Source organism: Physella acuta, unplaced genomic scaffold, assembly GCF_028476545.2.
Source record: "Physella acuta isolate Inbredline_101_S28 unplaced genomic scaffold, ASM2847654v3 ptg000362l, whole genome shotgun sequence".
Classification (NCBI taxonomy): Eukaryota; Metazoa; Mollusca; class Gastropoda; family Physidae; genus Physella; species Physella acuta.
Window position 1 is genome coordinate 691,038 of NW_026731881.1, and position 19,211 is coordinate 710,248.

The following is a 19,211-nucleotide window of genomic DNA, read 5'->3' on the forward strand; positions in this document are numbered from 1 at the left end:
CTCCAGATGAAAAATTAGAATCATGATCAATTGCGGACAAACCTAATAATTGTACCCGATACCGTGTGAAATAATATTGCATTATCAGTTTTTATAATGGTTTTAAATTAAAATATTTATAAATTAATTATAAATATAAAAATTAATACACTCAACTATATAGCAGTATACAATCAAAAGAGAGGTAAACAGTTGAATTATTATATGACGTATCGACACATTTCATTTAGCGATATTTTATCTTTATATCCCCATCTTCCACTGATATTCTAATTAACATAAAATGCGTTCTTATCCCAATTAGCCATTGCTCGATGTGACGCTACAAGAGCTCGATGTTCTGTAATGAAGTTTTTTGGGTTCGCTTTATTTCTATTGATGTCATATTGTATAGATTTGTACTATATTATTTACTAAGTTGAATCAGGCGGTTCCGGCGCCTTAGCATGGTGCGATTTGGCGCCCCTGGCAAAACTGTCTCACACTTTGCGTTTATGTTTGCATTTAAGTTTGTATTTATGTTTGCGTTTATTTGCATTATTGTGAGTTATTGTTTGCGTTTATGTTTGCGTTTGTGTTTCTATTTGTATTTGCGTTTGTGTTTGCTTTGTGTTTGGATTTGGCTTTGTGTTTGTGGTTGGGTTTGTGTTTGCGTTTGGATCGGGGTTTGTTTTCGTTTGCTTTTTCGTTTGCGTTTGTGTTTGTGTTTTCTTTGTGTTTGTGGTTGGGTTTGTGTTTGCGTTTGAATTTGTGTTTGCGTCTGTGTTATGTTTGCGGTTGTTTTTTGTGTTTTGGTTTTTGGTTTTTTTTGGTTGTGGTTAGGGTTAATTCGAAAAGTAATATATTTTCTAACCCCGGGTATATGCTGGTTACTATACACACCAGTCATGTTCCTTTTCAGATAGGTTTTTTTACAGATGCCAGTGCAGGGCCTGGCTCGCACGGCTAGTGAAAAATAAATACATTTCATGATTTAAAAATCTCTTGTTTAATTACTGATAGGTCGATCATCACAGGTCCCTAAAATGTTGTATCTTTTTGATAATATTTTACTTTTGGGCACTAAATCAAGGTATGACTCTTGATTTCGTTTATAATTACATACATATTAAAATATCGATTTAAAAAAAAAACCATATAAATATGATGCATAAATAAACTATTTATTGTCACGAAATATGGCCAATGAGGTAAGATCGCAGCAGCTCGTACATTGTCAGGAAGTGCCTTGAAGTCTGGCACTGTCAGAAGACTGGTACAAAGATTTCTGACTGCTTTATTCATGCCAGGACAGTAATCATTAATAAACATGTCTGTACGGTAGTATCACACTTCCCCCTTTACAAGTCAATCTATGTTTATCAAAGCCAATAAATGTATTTTATATTTGCTTATTAAATTAAGTTTAAGAATATTCTCTCTTGATCTTATAAGTAAACTGCAGATACTGTACATTAAAAGATCTTAAAATTATTGTTTTTTCACTGCATATACTACATGCACATTAAAATCATTTTTTTACAGAAAAACTTTTTAACACATCACAAGCTATTAGATGAGAAAGATCGATGCGCAAATCTTCGGTTACATGGACGAAATGATCAGGATGTGAGTGTAGAGTTGTGTTACTGGTGATCAGGTGACAGGTGTTTAAACACAGGTGAACACCTGCCAGGTTCGTGTGACGTCATGAAACAATAGTCCCGGGGTGGCCTGACTTGTTGACCCACGGGCAATTTTACGTCAATCCTGGTCATTATGTGACCCATCTTTTCTTGGCTTAGTTACCTGCAGTGTATGGTGACACCAACAGTAGGTGGTGTAGTGGTGACACCAACAGTAGGTGGTGTAGTGGTGACACCAACAGTGTGTGGTGTAGTGGTGACACCAATAGTATGTGATGTAGTGGTGACACCAATAGTATGTGGTGTAGTGGTGACACCAACAGTGTGTGGTGTAGTGGTGACACCAATAGTATGTGATGTAGTGGTGACACCAATAGTATGTGGTGTAGTGTTGACACCAACAATATGTGATGTAGTGGTGACATCAGGAGTTGTATTGGTGTGGCAACATGTATGCTGTCTGATGGCGTTATTGACTTATTTTATGTTTTAGTGGTGTTACCAACATGTCTTCTGCAGGTGTCTTTCAAATGTTATATGTTAAATGTTAAAATGTTATGTCATCAGCTGTACGTATTGTAACGACGACAGCGCAGTGTGATGAATTTATCTATGGCATCTTTCCTCGGCAAGGTTCAGCTGTCACCGAGCCAGCTAATGAATCAAGTCGTAGATCAAGATGTTGGTAGACATTGTTGGTAGACATTGTTGGTAGACATTGTTGGTAGACAATGTTGGTAGACATTGACACGACCCCAATCTTGGTGACGTCTCTTGTTGGTGTCTGGGCTATTTCATCATGCGATACGTCTGAGCGATTTACACACACACACACAGACATATATATATGTATATATATATATATATATATATATATATATATATATATATATATATATATATAGGCTATATGTGTGTATAACATAGTAGTTATAAACGTTTGTAGTGACTTTTAAAACCAAATTTGACGAGTTATCAGCCGTACATAGCGAGTGAGCTACTGATTTTCCCCTTACATACCTACACAAATGCCTTGCTTGCTAAGCTCTCACTTAAACTCTCTACCTGACCTTTTGGTGTAAAGGTTAATTAGCCAGCCAACACGACACCCCTAGTGTCAAACGGCAGGTGACATTTTTAATCAGGTCAAAAGCCGAGAACAAATGTGAAAATGTGACAGAATTTGAGCCATTTTAAAACTTCAACAAACAGTAAGCAATAGTCGAGAGGTAAAAAGTTTCACTGTCGTGTAGTTTTAACATAGGACTATCTCTAATACTTAGGCGGTGTACTGGAACCTGAGACAATATAGGTCTGGAGTGAAACAACGTTGACAAGTTAACATAGCAGCTTGTAGTAGGCCTCAAGGCTTCAGTACATGTCGACCACGTTAGTTCATTGATCAAATCTACACGTCTTAGTACAACAGAAAATAACACAAAATTAGAGGTAACAGAAATTTAATATAAAAATACAAACAAAAATATATTTGGATCAAAGTTGAGTTGAAATGTAGTTGACAGAGTAGACAGGTATGGCTGAGTAATCAGGGCCTTTTGCTGACGCCAGTTAGAACTTCTTGATTCAGATCAGAACATCGTGTAACAGTGTAACACAGACAAGAAATTTTTTTTTAAATTAAAGACAATTTTCCTCCCACAGAATATATCACCGTGTATAAATTATTTAAATGATCATGTGATCGGGCCACACCCTCAGCCCAACCCCCCCCCCCCAACCCCCAGAAAGTTAAAGCTAGTTCAGTCATCATGTGGCCGATGTAGTAAAACAGCAACAGCCGCTGTCTATCCTACCATCGTCTGGGAGCCGTCACCCCCGTTGGCGTCCATGGTGTTCTGGATCCAGGTCAGGTAGGGCGCCACCTCTGTGACGTAGAGGTTGTAGCGGCCGTTGGAGCACATGTTGAAGGGCAGGATGCCGCGTACCACCCAGTTGTTGCCGTTAGAGCACATCACGGCCCCGCCCTCGTCGCCCTGGGGAGGGAGAGATATTTGTAATTAGAGGTGTACAGTGTACATACAGGGGTACACAGAGAGATGTTGGTAGTTAGAGGGGTACAAAGTACATACAGGTGTACACAGAGAGATGTTGGTAGTTAGAGGGGTACAAAGTACATACAGGTGTACACAGAGAGATGTTGGTTGTTAGAGGTGTACAAAGTACATACAGGTGTACACAGAGAGATGTTGGTTGTTAGAGGTGTACAAAGTACATACAGGGGTACACAGAGAGATGTTGGTTGTTAGAGGTGTACAAAGTACATACAGGTGTATATTGTACACACAGGTGTACAGTGTACATACACGTGTACACGGGGAAATGTTCAGGGCAATACTGAGATCTCTTCACTTTTATGCGTCTTGTAAAAAACAACCCCAATCAAACAATGGAATGATTGAGTGCAATTAAACAAATGATAGTAGCATAGACAATCTAAATTCTAATGAACTCACTACACTTCATTTGCTATTTAATTTTTTTAAACACTTTCTGAAAGAGTACGCAAATGATTTGGAACTTATAACTTTTTAGGCCGTAATCTGCATACATTGAATGGGCAGGTAGACATTGAACCTGTTCATTAATTTTATTTTCCGGCCGTAGACCTTGATCAAAGTCAAATAGTCATCGGACCTGCTTCTAATCATTATCATGTTAAATACTGTAAACCTTGTTTTAAATATCATAAACCTTGTTTTAAATATCATAAACCTTGTTTTAAATACCGTAAACCTTGTTTTAATTACTGTAAACCTAGTTTTAATTACTGTAAACCTAATTTTAAATACCGTAAACCTTGTTTTAATTACTGTAAACCTAGTTTTAAATACCGTAAACCTTGTTTTAAATACCGTAAACCTAGTTTTAATTACTGTAAACCTAGTTTTAAATACCGTAAACCTTGTTTTAAATACCGTAAACCTTGAATTGACAACGAGGAATTGGACTTTCTATTAAGTAAAATTGTTACTAGATCTATATGTGATGACGCAAGATTACGTCAGACATGTTTAGCAGATATAGGTTAGCAGAAACAGACTATAGGCCTAGTTGGTTGGGTAGAGAGGCCAATGGGCGCACAGGGCTGACCGGTCACGTGGGACGGTCAGCTGACCACTGAGAAGTGGGGCAGTAGAGCGATAGGCCAGGAGTTGTTAGGTAGCGGCAGAGACGGCCGAGAATGTAGATAGTTAGGAGATCATGATTAGCTAGCGAGGTAGAAGGTGTTAGGTTGTAGAATGTAGAGAACAGTTAGTGTTAGGATTGGTCATGGGAGTGCGTAGTAGTAGGTAGCATGTGGTATGAACAGTCAGTAGTAGAAGTAAATAGTACAGTGTAGATCAGTTAGGTAGAAACTTGAACATATATATCATTTTAATAAAGAACAATTATAGTTGAACTTGAACTGTGTGTTATTGCATTCATTCGTTACCGCTTCTTAAAAATCCCCACCCTCGCAACTGGTGGAGCGCGGGTCGAGGACAGGAAAGACAGTATATCGGTTTACTCATGACGGAGTACGACTTGTGTATTGCTTTCCTTAACTCAACACAACAGCGGGTTTCTTCAACCGGAACGAGTTTGGATTAACGACACAAGGGAACTGTCACCATGTTCAAAAAGATAAGTACCTTCCAAAAATTTTTTTAAACGTTTGGGTTTAGAGCCGTGCTGGATAGTTTGTGCTAGCGGTTTTTCTGCCTTACACATTCTTATGTTACGCCCTGTTGCATTACTTTTGTTTACTTTCCTCAACACAAACACACATACACAACCATGGAGGCAGAGTTTCAATGCTATAAACAGGGCATACCATTAGACAAAACAGGAGAAGAATTTGAAACATTTGTAGAGAATAAGCTAGAAAACAAGATAGTCAAGATAGTAAAACATGTCAAGAACAAAAGCAGAGTTAGCGTTAGAATTAGTGAAACGGAAAGTACAGCACATAGATAACACGCAACTGCCCAAGAACACCAACCCCATGACCAAAAATGTGACCCCGACCGTCCCCATAAATGATTTTGAACAACGGACAAAAGTGAAGTCAAGTCGAGTTTTTGTGTTGATCTAAGTAGTCGAGGAAATCGACGTGAAGTCGTACAGTCAGAAGTCAGAGTAGACAAATCTGATGTCAATTGTGTTATTGAAGTCAGTGAAGTATAAGTCAGAACTGAAGTCAAAGAAGTCATTTGAAGTCAGTTAAGTCAGTCAATAAGTTGATGAAGTCGTAGTTGAGGTCATAGTGACGTAGTTGAAGTCATGTTGCAGTCAAAGAAAAGTCTTTGAAGTTATATTAAAGTCGTCGAGGTCATAGTGAAGAAGTGAAATCGTCAAAGTTATAGTGAAGTCTTTGAAATCAAAGTGATGTCGTTGAAATCGTTGAAGTCATATTGAAGTCGTTGAAGTCATATTGAAGTTGTTGAAGTCAAAGTGAAGTCTTGAAGTCATATTGAAGTTGTTGAAGTCAAAGTGAATTATTTTATAGTCATATTGAAGTCGTTGAAGTCAAAGTGAAGTCTTTGAAGTCATATTGAAGTAGTTGAAGTCAAGGAAAAGTCTTTGAAGTCAAAGTGAAGACGTTTAAGTTGTCGAAGTTTAAGTCGGTCAGTGAAGTCTTTTAAGTTGAATTGAAGTGAAGTCGTCGAGGTCAAGTTAGTCTTCAAAGTGACGTTAGTCGTCAAGTTGAAGTAATTGAAGTCGTCAAAGTGGAATCAGTCGTTAATTTGAAGTCAGTCAATTTACTGAAGTCAGTTAAAGTGAAATAAGTCAAGTTACTGAAGTCAAAAGTGAAGTCAGTCATTAAGTCAAGCCAGCCAGTTTTTTGTCAGAAGTCAGATAGTGAGAGCTGCTCCACTATTTGATTACGCATTCAAATGTTGATTTGAAACGGCACTATATTATTGATATACACTTACATGTCTATTCTTTTTGTGAAGCTATTTCTAAGCTCTAGTAGTGTTTACGTCTATTGAGTTTATTAGGCTTTACAGATTGTTGTTAGATTAGAGTGTACTGATTTTTTTTTTGGTTATTTTTGTAATGTTATTTTTGTATGCTGTATGTACCGCCAGACAAATGTTCAGCACGTTTAAATTTGGGATTGAGGTTTTTTTTAATGGAAGGTACCTCTGTCTGAATACTTGTCTGCGCGGGCACTAAGATGGTCACGTAAAACCATTGCTCATAATCTCGTAATACAATTTCAGACCCACTACGCTTATTCAGAATGAGACGAGATGAAGCAGACACTTCAAAGAATGCCGCCACCTGAAGCCCTGATTACGTTGAATTACCTGGACAGCAAACAGCCTGCTGAACAGAGAATTGCCCTGGTCAAGACAGCGGACGCATCGCCACCGCTTCGCCCCCGCACTGAGGTTGAATAACAGACCGCCAGCTACGTACACCTACGTCGGCACATACAAAGGGTAGAAGACCCATCGTCCAAGTTCCCAGCGTCGGAACGTTACGTCATTGTTCGCCACCGCATCAGACAGCTCCAGTTCATCGTATAACCACTCTACGTGGACGTCTCAACCAGCGTTGAGATTGTTGCGTCATCACATTGACCAACGAAGTTACGCCTACACCCGCCTCACGGGAATTTACATCAAAACTCGCCACAACCCACCCACCACAGAGGAACGCCAGCAATTACATAACACTTACACATACACTTACACTGCTCGCAGAGCCTGTTCAACCAGTTACACATTCTACTAAGATTAGCTCAAGGCCAGTACACGACAACCTAGCCAGAACTGAGTTACACATGATTGAATTCACACATACCATAACATAGACATACATTATCAAGCAGAGACACCACAGACGTCAGGATACCTACACAAGAACTAGAACAATGACATTTTCTTTCAGGAACACAGACACAAGATTTTATGTTTTTGTAAACTGTGCTGTCCCATTTTGTATTTGATTTACATGATTGATGTTAGGGATAGAATAGAGTAGTAAGATAGATAGTTGTTGATGTATAAGATTAGTAGCAGACGCTGAAAAATATAATTTGTCAGCTACAGAAAGGGAGGGAGATATGTGATGACGCAAGATTACGTCAGACATGTTTAGCAGATATAGGTTAGCAGAAACAGACTATAGGCCTAGTTGGTTGGTTAGAGAGACCAATGGGCGTACAGGACTGACCGGTCACGTGGGACGGTCAGCTGACCACTGAGGCGTGGGTCAGTAGAGAGATAGGCCAGCAGTTGATAGGTAGCTAGCGAAGAGTAGAGAAGGTGTTAGAAAGCGGTTAGAGACGGTTGTAATTTGCAGAGCTAGAGAACAGTTAGATAGTGTTAGGAGTGGTCACGGGAGTGTGTAGTTAGTAGTATAGTGAACAGTTAGTAGTAGTAGTTAACAGTAGAGAGTGTAGAATAGGCTGGTTAGATAGAACTGATTATAATTTTAATAAAGAACAATCATAGTTGAACTTGAACCGTGTGTTATTGGATTCATTCGTTCCGCCTTCTTAAAAATCCCCACCCTCACACTATAATATTTCTGTTTGCTGATGCCTATGACAAAAATGTGAACTGCTTGTTGTAACTTTCGCACCAATGGTCTAACATATACGGCACTCACTCCCTGCCTGTACGCAATGTGTACTCACCAAACAACTGTCTGTCAAAATGTTTGCTGGACTCTGACAGATGGAGCCTGTCGGTCTGGCGTCCTTCAGGCCGAGACGGTCTGTCAAAAAGTTGCAGGCTTCCTCAGATGACAGACGAACTTTGCCGTACAGCAACTCACCTGACAAGTCTGCCGACATTAGAACACGTGATCAGTCAAGGTATCCGTGGGGACAGGTGAGGGGGGGGGGCTTGTCCGTGGGGACAGGTGGGGGGGGGGGGCTTGTCCGTGGGGACAGGTGGGGGGGGGGGCTTGTCCGTGGGGACAGGTGGGGGGGGGGGCTTGTCCGTGGGGACAGGTGGGGGGGGGGGCTTGTCCGTGGGGACAGGTGAGGGGGGGAGGGCTTGTCCGTGGGGACAGGTGAGGGGGGGGGGGGGGCTTGTCCGTGGGGACAGGTGAGGGGGGGGAGGGCTTGTCCGTGGGGACAGGTGAGGGGGGGGGAGGGCTTGTCCGTGGGGACAGGTGAGGGGGGGAGGGCTTGTCCGTGGGGACAGGTGAGGGGGAGGGAGGGTTTAAGATGAGGGGAGGGAGGGTTTAGGACTCTAGATACAGTACACACGTCACAAGACATGATCAACACCTAGAACTTAATCACGTGAGAGCTACATAGAACTTAGTCACGTGACAGCCACCTAGAACTTAGTCACGTGACAGCCACCTAGAACTTACTCTCGTCAAAGCTCTCAGTGGAGAAGCCCCACCCCGTGATGACGCACTCATCGTATCCAGCACAGCTATTGGCTGCTTCTTCTGGCGTGGGCAGGCAGATGACGCCAGAACAGGAGCCTGTGATTGGCTGGGATAATTTAATCAGGGCAACACCGTTGCCTGAGGATAGAAACATTGGGATAATTTAATTAGGGCAACACCGGTGCCCGAGGATAGAAACATTGGGATAATTTAATCAGGGCAACACCGTTACCTGGGGATAGAAACATTGGGATAATTTAATTAGGGCAACACCGTTACCTGGGGATAGAAACATTGGGATAATTTAATCAGGGCAACACCGTTACCTTGGGATAGAAACATTGGGATAATTTAATCAGGGCAACACCGTTACCTGGGGATAGAAACACTGGGATAATTTAATCAGGGCAACACCGTTACCTGGGGATAGAAACACTGGGATAATTTAATCAGGGCAACACCGTTACCTTGGGATAGAAACATTGGGATAATTTAATCAGGGCAACACCGTTACCTGGGGATAGAAACATTGGGATAATTTAATCAGGGCAACACCGTTACTTGGGGATAGAAACATTGGGATAATTTAATCAGGGCAACACCGTTACCTGGGGATAGAAACACTGGGATAATTTAATCAGGGCAACACCGTTACCTGGGGATAGAAGAACTGGGATAATTTAATCAGGGCAACACCGTTACCTGGGGATAGAAACATTGGGATAATTTAATCAGGGCAACACCGTTACCTGGGGATAGAAACATTGGGATAATTTAATCAGGGCAACACCGTTACCTGGGGATAGAAACATTGGGATAATTTAATCAGGGCAACACCGTTACCTGGGGATAGAAACACTGGGATAATTTAATCAGGGCAACACCGTTACCTTGGGATAGAAACATTGGGATAATTTAATCAGGGCAACACCGTTACCTGGGGATAGAAACACTGGGATAATTTAATCAGGGCAACACCGTTACCTGGGGATAGAAACACTGGGATAATTTAATCAGGGCAACACCGTTACCTTGGGATAGAAACATTGGGATAATTTAATCAGGGCAACACCGTTACCTGGGGATAGAAACATTGGGATAATTTAATCAGGGCAACACCGTTACTTGGGGATAGAAACATTGGGATAATTTAATCAGGGCAACACCGTTACCTGGGGATAGAAACACTGGGATAATTTAATCAGGGCAACACCGTTACCTGGGGATAGAAGAACTGGGATAATTTAATCAGGGCAACACCGTTACCTGGGGATAGAAACATTGGGATAATTTAATCAGGGCAACACCGTTACCTGGGGATAGAAACATTGGGATAATTTAATCAGGGCAACACCGTTACCTGGGGATAGAAACATTGGGATAATTTAATCAGGGCAACACCGTTACCTGGGGATAGAAACATTGGGATAATTTAATCAGGGCAACACCGTTACCTGGGGATAGAAACATTGGGATAATTTAATCAGGGCAACACCGTTACCTGGGGATAGAAACAAAAGAGGTCAGGAACTGGTTGGCAACAGAGAAGTGTAAACAACTTGATCTAATCCTAACTTGATCTAATCCTAAATTGATCTAATCCCAACTTACTCTAATCCTAACTTGATATAACCGTTGCACAACAGGTTACAGCCTGTAGACACCGAGGTTCAATCATTCAAAAAATTACAGTTTGAGCACTGCTCTGAGTCTGCAGTGCAATGCACCAGTGTTTCTTCCGGACATTTTTCTCGGGGGGGGGGGGGGGAGGTGGGCACTTGATATTTTCTGGGAGGGGGGGGGGTGGACTAAATTTTACTAGGGGGCGGACACAGGTAAAAGTATATATTTTCTATATACATTCAAATTTCGTTCGAGAAGGGGGGGGGGGTTGTGGCGGTGGACTTATTACTTCCCCCCCCCCCTTCCACTAGTAATCGAGTCCTACAACCAAGTGTAACGCATTAAAGTAATCGAGTCTTACTGTTGAGTTTGACCGAGTCGTCAAATGGAATGGCCTCCGCCTGATTAGCATATGCATAATTAGGGTGAATGTAGACACTGTCTACGTTTATGATCTGCTCCTGCTGTTGGCCTGTGGTCGGGTTGATGTCCAGTCTAGACACGTTGTACTCGCCAGCCACCACCAGGATTCGATCCCGGGCTTCGGCAGCAGAGGATCCAGCTCTGTGGTGAGACAGGTGAGACAGGTGTGACAGAAGACAGGTGAGACAGATAGACAGGTGAGAAACATTCGAGACAGAGACAGGTGATAGACATTTGAGACAGGTGACGCAGGTGAGACATGTGAGAGACAGGTGAGACAGTTAACAAATGGAATATTGAATGGTGCCAGACAGGGCGTTCAGGTAATAGAACTTTGTCTTACACCTCCACTAGACCAATAACATCTACGTCTGTTCAATAGACTAATGACCTCAACGTTTGTACACTAGACCTGTTACCTTAACTTAGAGCAACAAGGTCATTGACACCACTACTAAAACATGAATGTTGACTACCAAGGACAAACTAAAACATAAATGTTGACTACCAAGGACAAACTAAAACATGAATGTTGACTACCAAGGACAAATCAATCAATTCGCCACACGAAATTTCAACCACTGAGCACTCACCCGTAGACACAGAAGGGACTAGTCAGTACCCACTGTTTGTCGATTAGAACACCTTGACACGAGTGGGACGTACCAGCATAGTTCAGCTGACTGGCTGCTCGGAGTCTCGCCCTGTGAATAGACAAAGTTCTGGCATAAGAGCTAGCACGATAAAGTAAAAGATGCAAGAAAACCTGCAATGGCCAGATCAAAAATGATTTGTTTAGGTGTACGGCTATAAACGCAATAATAAAAAGGAAGTAAATTGATTTTAAACGACGCAATTAATACAGTCATTTATAGAGACAACAAACCTACCTGATGGAGACAACAAACGGCCAGTCACACACACCCGTCACACTCCCGTCCAAGATCCGATCAGAGTTGCTACTGCCCCGGCCACACTTTGGTGGTAATGTTGTTCGTGGATCTTTAGGGGTGGGGGTTGGCGTGGGGGTCACTGGAGCTGTTTGAGGACGTCAGAAAATTAGGACATTTTGTCTGGTGTCTTTGTCTAGTAGACTTCATCATGTGACATCATGTGACTAGAGTACACACTGACATCAAGTGACTAGTGTACACAGTGACATCATGTGACTAGTGTACACAGTGACGTCATGTGACATCATGTGACATCATGTAACATTATGTGACATCTTGTGACATCATGTGACATGTGACATCATTTGACATCATGTGACATCATGTGGCATCAAGTGACATCATGAGACATCATGAGGCATTATATGACATGTGACATCATGTGACATCATGTGACATCATGTGATATCATGTGACATCATGTGACATCATGTGATATTATGTGACATCATTTGACATGTGACATCATGTGACATCATGTGACATTATGTGACATCTTGTGACATCATGTGACGTGTGACATCATTTGACATCATGTGACATCATGTGATATCATGTGACATCATGTGACATCATGTGACATTATGTGACATCTTGTGACATCATGTGACATGTGACATCATTTGACATCAAGTGACATCATGAGACATCATGAGACATCATGAGACATTATGTGACATCATGTGACACCATGTGACATCATGTGATATCATGTGACATCATGTGACATGTGACATCATGTGACATCATGTGATATTATGTGACATCTTGTGACATCATGTGACATGTGACATCATTTGACATCATGTGACATCATGTGACATCAAGCGACATCATGTGACATCATGTGACATGTGACATCATGTGACATCATTTGACATCATGTGACATCATGTGACATCAAGCGACATCATGTGACATCATGTGACATGTGACATCATGTGACACCATGTGACATCATGTGACATCATGTGACATCATGTGACAACTCCCCACCCAGATGACCACTGACCTATACCACAACACTTCTGGTCCACACGGAAACAGCCCACGTAGTTGCTGAACTCTGGCACCTCCACCGTCCCGTAGGGGCAGGATGTCCTCTTGTCGACACACCCACCTGACCTCAGCCTCAGGCTGCAGGGAGCTGCAGAATAAAGGACGTCATGCATTAGTAGTGTACGTCATTGGTGACGTCACGCATTAGTTGTGTACGTCATAGGTGATGTCATGTGAAGATTGTGTACGTCATATGTGACGTCATGCATTAGTTGTGTACGTCATATGTGATGTCATGTGAAGGTTGTGTACGTCATATGTGACGTCATGCATTAGTTGTGTACGTCATAGGTGACGTCATGTGAAGATTGTGTACGTCATACAGGACCACCAGCTTTTGACTTACAGAAATATTACAGTAGAACAAGTTGAATTTGAGTAGGGGGAATATGTGTTGGTGGATGAAGGGGGACACCCACAGTTGTGTGTGGGGTAGGGGGACACTTTGAGTTGGGAGGTGGGGGAGGGGGTGGGAAACACCCGAAGTTGCGGGGTAACAGAACACAAAGAATTTAGGAAAAAATAATTAACCTAACCAAACACCGAAAGAACTTGTCAGTGGACTCCAATACACAGCAAGCCCTGAGCTTCACGACTAAATTATTCCCACACACCCGAGTTTTTGAAGACTGGTCTGTAACATTATTTCTTAACGACCGACAGAAGAACTACTATTCTAGTCATTAATTTCCTTAACGTGTTTGAGATTTTCTAATATTTTTTTTTTCGATACATGAGTACATGATGCTTACAATTTTACTTCGACTTCTAAAAATAAAACATCAGAGAAGAGCAGCATTGACCTTCGCTAGCTGTGAAATTTGTCCAATGCAAATGTACGATTAAATGTTGCAATAGGGCCCTGAGAAAATATGATCTATTTTTAGCCCACTACGTCACCACGACATCAAGTAAGAAAACGTTGAGACGTGTTGGTCTAGTACATCAGCTGACGACCCGGCAATTTCCGGGCATCACGTGCTCCGTGACCAGCTGATTGGCGCTCTCACTAGACACCCACGTGACTTGATGTATTCACTATGTCTGTTCGTCTCATTTGAGTTGGAGTTCCCCACATTAAATTAATCTTGACATTTTCCGCTAATATTGTTTCAAGTCTAGCACAAGTCGACACAAGCGTGTATATGTGACTGTTGGTTTATATGTGTTCTACAGGGGCGGAACTACAGTGCCGCCAGACCCCGCATTGCGGGGGGGCCCAGGCCGTTTAGGGGCCCACAGCCGACCATGATCAATTTTTTTTTTATAGTTAAAGAATAATTTTCTTGTAAAAAAACAAACAGATCTACTACAGGTGTGATGTACCACAGTAGCTAACACACACTGTATCGTAAAGTTGTAGTGTGTAAGATAGGCAACCGTTCAAATCGCTTCCATGACTTATTTCCCTTTTTTAAAATAGTCAAATACGTGTGTTCTTAAGAAACTTTAAATAAATTTGCACTAAACAAATTAAAAAGCAATTACATCTCTTAATTATTATTTTTTTAGATACATAATAAAGAATGAAATAGTAAAAAAGGAAATGTATTAAAAACTAATTATATAAATACAAAAAAACTTTAAATAAACATAAGGCGAGAAACCATTACACATACAAAGCTTTCTTGCTTCATATTCTTTTGACCGACTTGTTAATTAAGAAACATTATGTCAAACATTGAAACAAAAAATTTCAAAACAGATTTTATATAAATACATATTACAAGTTACACACAGAATTGAGCTTTATATATTAGATATATATATATAAGATCACGCGATAACCTATAGTCAACTGCCAATCATGTCATCTCCCAAAAGAATGACCTATGCAGCTATCATCAACATCAACAAAGGGGTTGCGCCCTTGGATGTTCCCCCTGGGTCGAGAGACTTGGGGAGGAGCCACCCGGACTACGGTTCGGGTGGCTTAATGAAATCCAGGGCCCAACCCTTTTTAGCTACAACTAATTCAACTACCCTAGTAATCGAGATGCCCGAAGAAGAGAGCCCAGATCTGTTCTCCAGCCAACCAACACCAAACACAACCATGCAAGTCATAATTCAAACGAATGGACATCCAAATCTTCGAGGGCACATTATCCGAAAACTGATAAGTCCACAACAGATTCTGCTGATGAATTACGGCCGAAGTGACACGTGGTTCTTCTCATCAGACGCTTTCAACGTAGCGACGATGGATAATACAAGCAAACAGTATGGGCCCTACACACTGCATTTTTCAATCTATCACAAAGACAAAATCAATGGCACACTTAGGTGGGTCCCACCAGCACTTGAGAACGATGCACTGCTAAAGGCTCTCAGAATAATAAGCAAAAAAGAACCAATAGTAAACAATATCCCATACACAAATAACCGCAGCTTCACCATTTTCTCCGACACTCCGAACACTATACCACATTATATCAAGTTTAACTATAAAAACAGACCCATCAACATCCTCATGTCCTTACCTGGAAGACAACAAGCCTGCCAATCATGTGGTTCCACACAACATTGGACAAGTCAATGCCACCAGAGAGATCAAGAGTGGGAACAACAACCATCCTCACCGACAACTATAACAGCACCACCTAAGGCTACACCTACACTGCAGCAGCCAACAGCGCCCACAAATCAGATGAACCAACAAACGAGCGCAAACACCCCCAGTGTACAACTACCAGCAACACAAGAACCAGTAACAACTGCACCGCAGCCCCCAGAACCGATGGAAGCGGAAATACCGTTCAGGGAACCAACCAGCCCTCCCAAAACATCAAGTAAACCAACAAATAGAGCGAAATCACCAGTCGTCAAAACTCCCGCACCGCAGCAACCAATAACACCACCAAAATCATCGGGAAAAGTAACAACCCCAAGCACAACCACAGCTCAATCCTCAACCAGGAAGCCAACAACATCTCAAAACAAGGAAACAAAAAGCCCAATCGCAGAAACAGATCAAGCCCCGCCATCGAAAAGGAAAAGTAAAAATAGCCCCACGGAACAAGGCAAAATAATTAAAGAACAAAAACGCAAGGAAAGATTTTACAGCTGCTTCTTCTGCACCGAACATTTCCCAAAAATTAGGGAAACAAGAAACCATGAGAACACAATACATGCTTAAACGGTGCACCATCTGCAAAAACCAAAAAGTCCACAATGACATAGGCGCCCAGTATCAGGACTATCACGAGAGTGCATACATCCTTCACTGTAGCGAATGCGAAGTGTACCTCCCCGAAGAGGGCATGAAGTCACACATGGCGTACCATCACCCGATGTCTTAAATAGAGACAATATTAGACGTTTTGTTTAGTGTAAAACTTGACATGAATAATCTAGGAATATTGAATATAACATATATTAGACGTTTTGTAAAACTTGACAAATATGACATTACATTTTTTTCTTTTTATGCAATGCTATGTATTGTAACTATTTTATCATGTTCATGCAACATATCCACACAGCTAGCTCCTAGCTATACAGGAGTGAACTGTGTGGAAGGAAGACTATTAAACGCCAAATGGCAAAAAAAAAAAAAAACAGATTTATAGCACTTACACATGATGTGTTGTTGCTGTATTATGTTGTAATTAAAATTAAAACTAAGAATTTTTAATTATTCAAATTTCGAACAAGCCCGAATTGAGTATTCTATGTTCGTATTTTGGTATATATATATATATATATATATATATATATATATATATATATATATATATATATATATATATATATATATATATATAAATATATATATATATATATATATATATATATATATATATATATATATGGGGCCCAAAAAAATTTTGCGGGGTGGCCCTATTTTTCTAGTTCCGCCACTGGTGTTCTAGTGCTCTAGTTTTTATATGTGTACACGGTGTTTTAGATCTAGATCTAGATTCTATTTTGTAGCAGCTAAATGCTTTAATAGTTGAATGCAAACTAAATCTAAATAATCTAGAAGCTAGATCTAGTGGAATTACAAAATCCATTAAAAAAACTCATAAAATTTGTTCCGAGCGGACAACGGTGTTGAATCTAGATCTAGAATCTAGATTCTATACTTAACTATACTAGATATCTAGATCTAGCTAGATCTAGATTCTATAATTTAATTGTAGCAACACAATTTTTTGCTTATAGCTTCTAGGTCTGGAAGAAATAACTATGGGTTTTACATTGGGGACTAATGAATCAATGCTGAGTCGTTTGTGAACCCAAAAAAGCAGCATAGAACTGATTTATTCACTGTAACTCTTAATCAGCAGTGCAGGGAAACTGATAGTATCTATCCGGATCACGTGACCGGCAGCCACTGAAATAAAGGTCCATTTCCGTGTGTTGCAGTGTGGTACACGCTGTGACGTCACACACCGAAGTCTGTCCCTATATTCCCACACACCAAAGTCCCGTCACCCATTGAGTTGTTATATTTACTTAGCCTAACCTCCGCAGGCTGATAAACGGAGCTAGTGTGTGATTAAGGAAGATCTAACACACGATATTCAGGTGGGGGGGGGGGGGGGGGGGGGGGGGATAGAGGACATCAACCACCCAGTGTTTCTTCCAGACTTTTTTCTCCGGGGGGGTGGGGGGCACTCGAAATTTTCGGGGGGGGGGGGCGGTAGAATAGATGCCTGGAAGAAACTCTGCAACCACCTACAAACCTTAATCTTAATCCACAGGTCATGGTGTACATTAAAGGAAATGTTAAGATATTTGAGGTGAGTGGGCGGGGCAGTGACTCGTGAGTCAAAACCACGTGACATATGTCAACAGACCACGTGACAGACGTCAACAGTTCAGTTGCCAGTCCTCCACATAGCCTCACCTTTCTTTCACATTTTAAATTAACCTCACAGGTAAAATGTGATACGATCTTGTATGTCCCCAGCTATTTTGGTTGCAGGTTGTCCCTAAAATAAACTTTAGTCGCCAGCATTGTGTGGCCAGTGGTTTCTAATTAATTAAAACTTAAACCAGACCTCATTAGACAGATCTAAACGAGACACTAGTTTCAGCGTGAGGCTGCTTGTTGTACAAAGTGTTTGAAAGAAAGCAAATATCTCCAGATAATTTAATTGTTAAATTTAAAAACTATTAAAACTAGGAGCATTGCCTTAGGTAAATATTATAAATTATTTGACACACTTTGGTCTAAATTTGGTTTGAAATATATTTTTTTAATTGAACACAGACTGTCAAAAAGGAACAAAGTAATATGAATTATGTAAAATAATAATTTTGTTTTGTATTTAAACTGTTGAGGTCACTTTGATAATCAAAACACGTAGCAAAATATATATCCACGCAATGGTGGGCGATAATTAACTTTAAATTAATATTTAGTTGATGAGTGACGGTAGGAAAAGTTTTTCTTATAAATTCTTTTTATGGAGGATAAACGTATAATGTATTAAAGTTGACTCTGTATGTGCATTATGTTTGTTTACTTTTACATGTGACTAATGATAAGAAATATGATATGTGACAGATGACATGTGATATATGACATGTGACATGTGACATATGACATGTGACATATGTCATGTGATATATCACATATGACATGTGAAAGGTGATAGATGACAGATGACAGATGACAGAAAACAGATGACACGTGACATATGACAGATGATAGATGACAGATGATAGATGACAGATGATAAATGACATGTGACATACACGGTACTTACTAGATGACCAGGACAGCGCCCCACCGACACAACAAAGAACGATAACTCCAGCCAGACGAAACATTTCCAGACTTTGTTCCAGAACAATCTTCAGCACACAACCCACGGCCAGCGACGTATCGAATGTCTCAAACCCGGGGACGGTACAAGAAAAAAAAACGTTCCCGAGAAACTCCCCACCAGGATATTTGAGCAAGTTTTCTCACATCCTACCCACCCTTAATTCTTTGTTTATTTATTTAAATGGACGCTCTTTGCCCGTCTTTTGAGTCTAAGGCGGGCGACTCCATTCTCCGTGAAAGGGGTGGAAGGTTTGCTTTTAGCCCTGTATTAGCTCGCCCTAATCAAACATGGGCGCTACCTACCGATGTCCACATAGACGCGAACCGGATGTGTCCGTGGGTCCCATACAAATCAGCTGGATCGTGTGGATAGCCTGGATACAA

The 19,211-nt window shown here is 40.9% G+C and overlaps 1 protein-coding gene across 1 annotated transcript; it reads right to left on the bottom strand.

Moving 5' to 3' along the window:
- Positions 1 to 3,075: 3,075 nt before the first annotated feature.
- LOC131941454 (trypsin-4) lies at positions 3,076 to 18,974 on the bottom strand. Its single transcript, XM_059300719.1, has 8 exons — positions 18,766 to 18,974; positions 13,002 to 13,136; positions 11,927 to 12,074; positions 11,630 to 11,740; positions 10,975 to 11,177; positions 8,970 to 9,128; positions 8,281 to 8,429; positions 3,076 to 3,619 (listed from the first exon to the last, which is right to left on the bottom strand). Exons 1-8 carry the CDS (start codon positions 18,827 to 18,829, stop codon positions 3,431 to 3,433), a joined length of 1,158 nt encoding a protein of 385 aa, XP_059156702.1. The 5' UTR covers positions 18,830 to 18,974; the 3' UTR covers positions 3,076 to 3,430.
- Between the last annotated feature and the right edge of the window lie 237 nt (positions 18,975 to 19,211).

Coding starts and splice junctions, on each gene's coding strand:
- LOC131941454 (XM_059300719.1), bottom strand. CDS start 18,829: ATGTTTCGTCTGGCTGGAGTTATCGTTCTTTGTTGTGTCGGTGGGGCG. Junction 11,741..11,926: donor CCGTTTGTTGTCTCCATCAG/GTAGGTTTGTTG, acceptor GTCTATTCACAG/GGCGAGACTCCGAGCAGCCA. Junction 3,620..8,280: donor TTTTGACAGACAGTTGTTTG/GTGAGTACACAT, acceptor CTCCCTCCCCAG/GGCGACGAGGGCGGGGCCGT.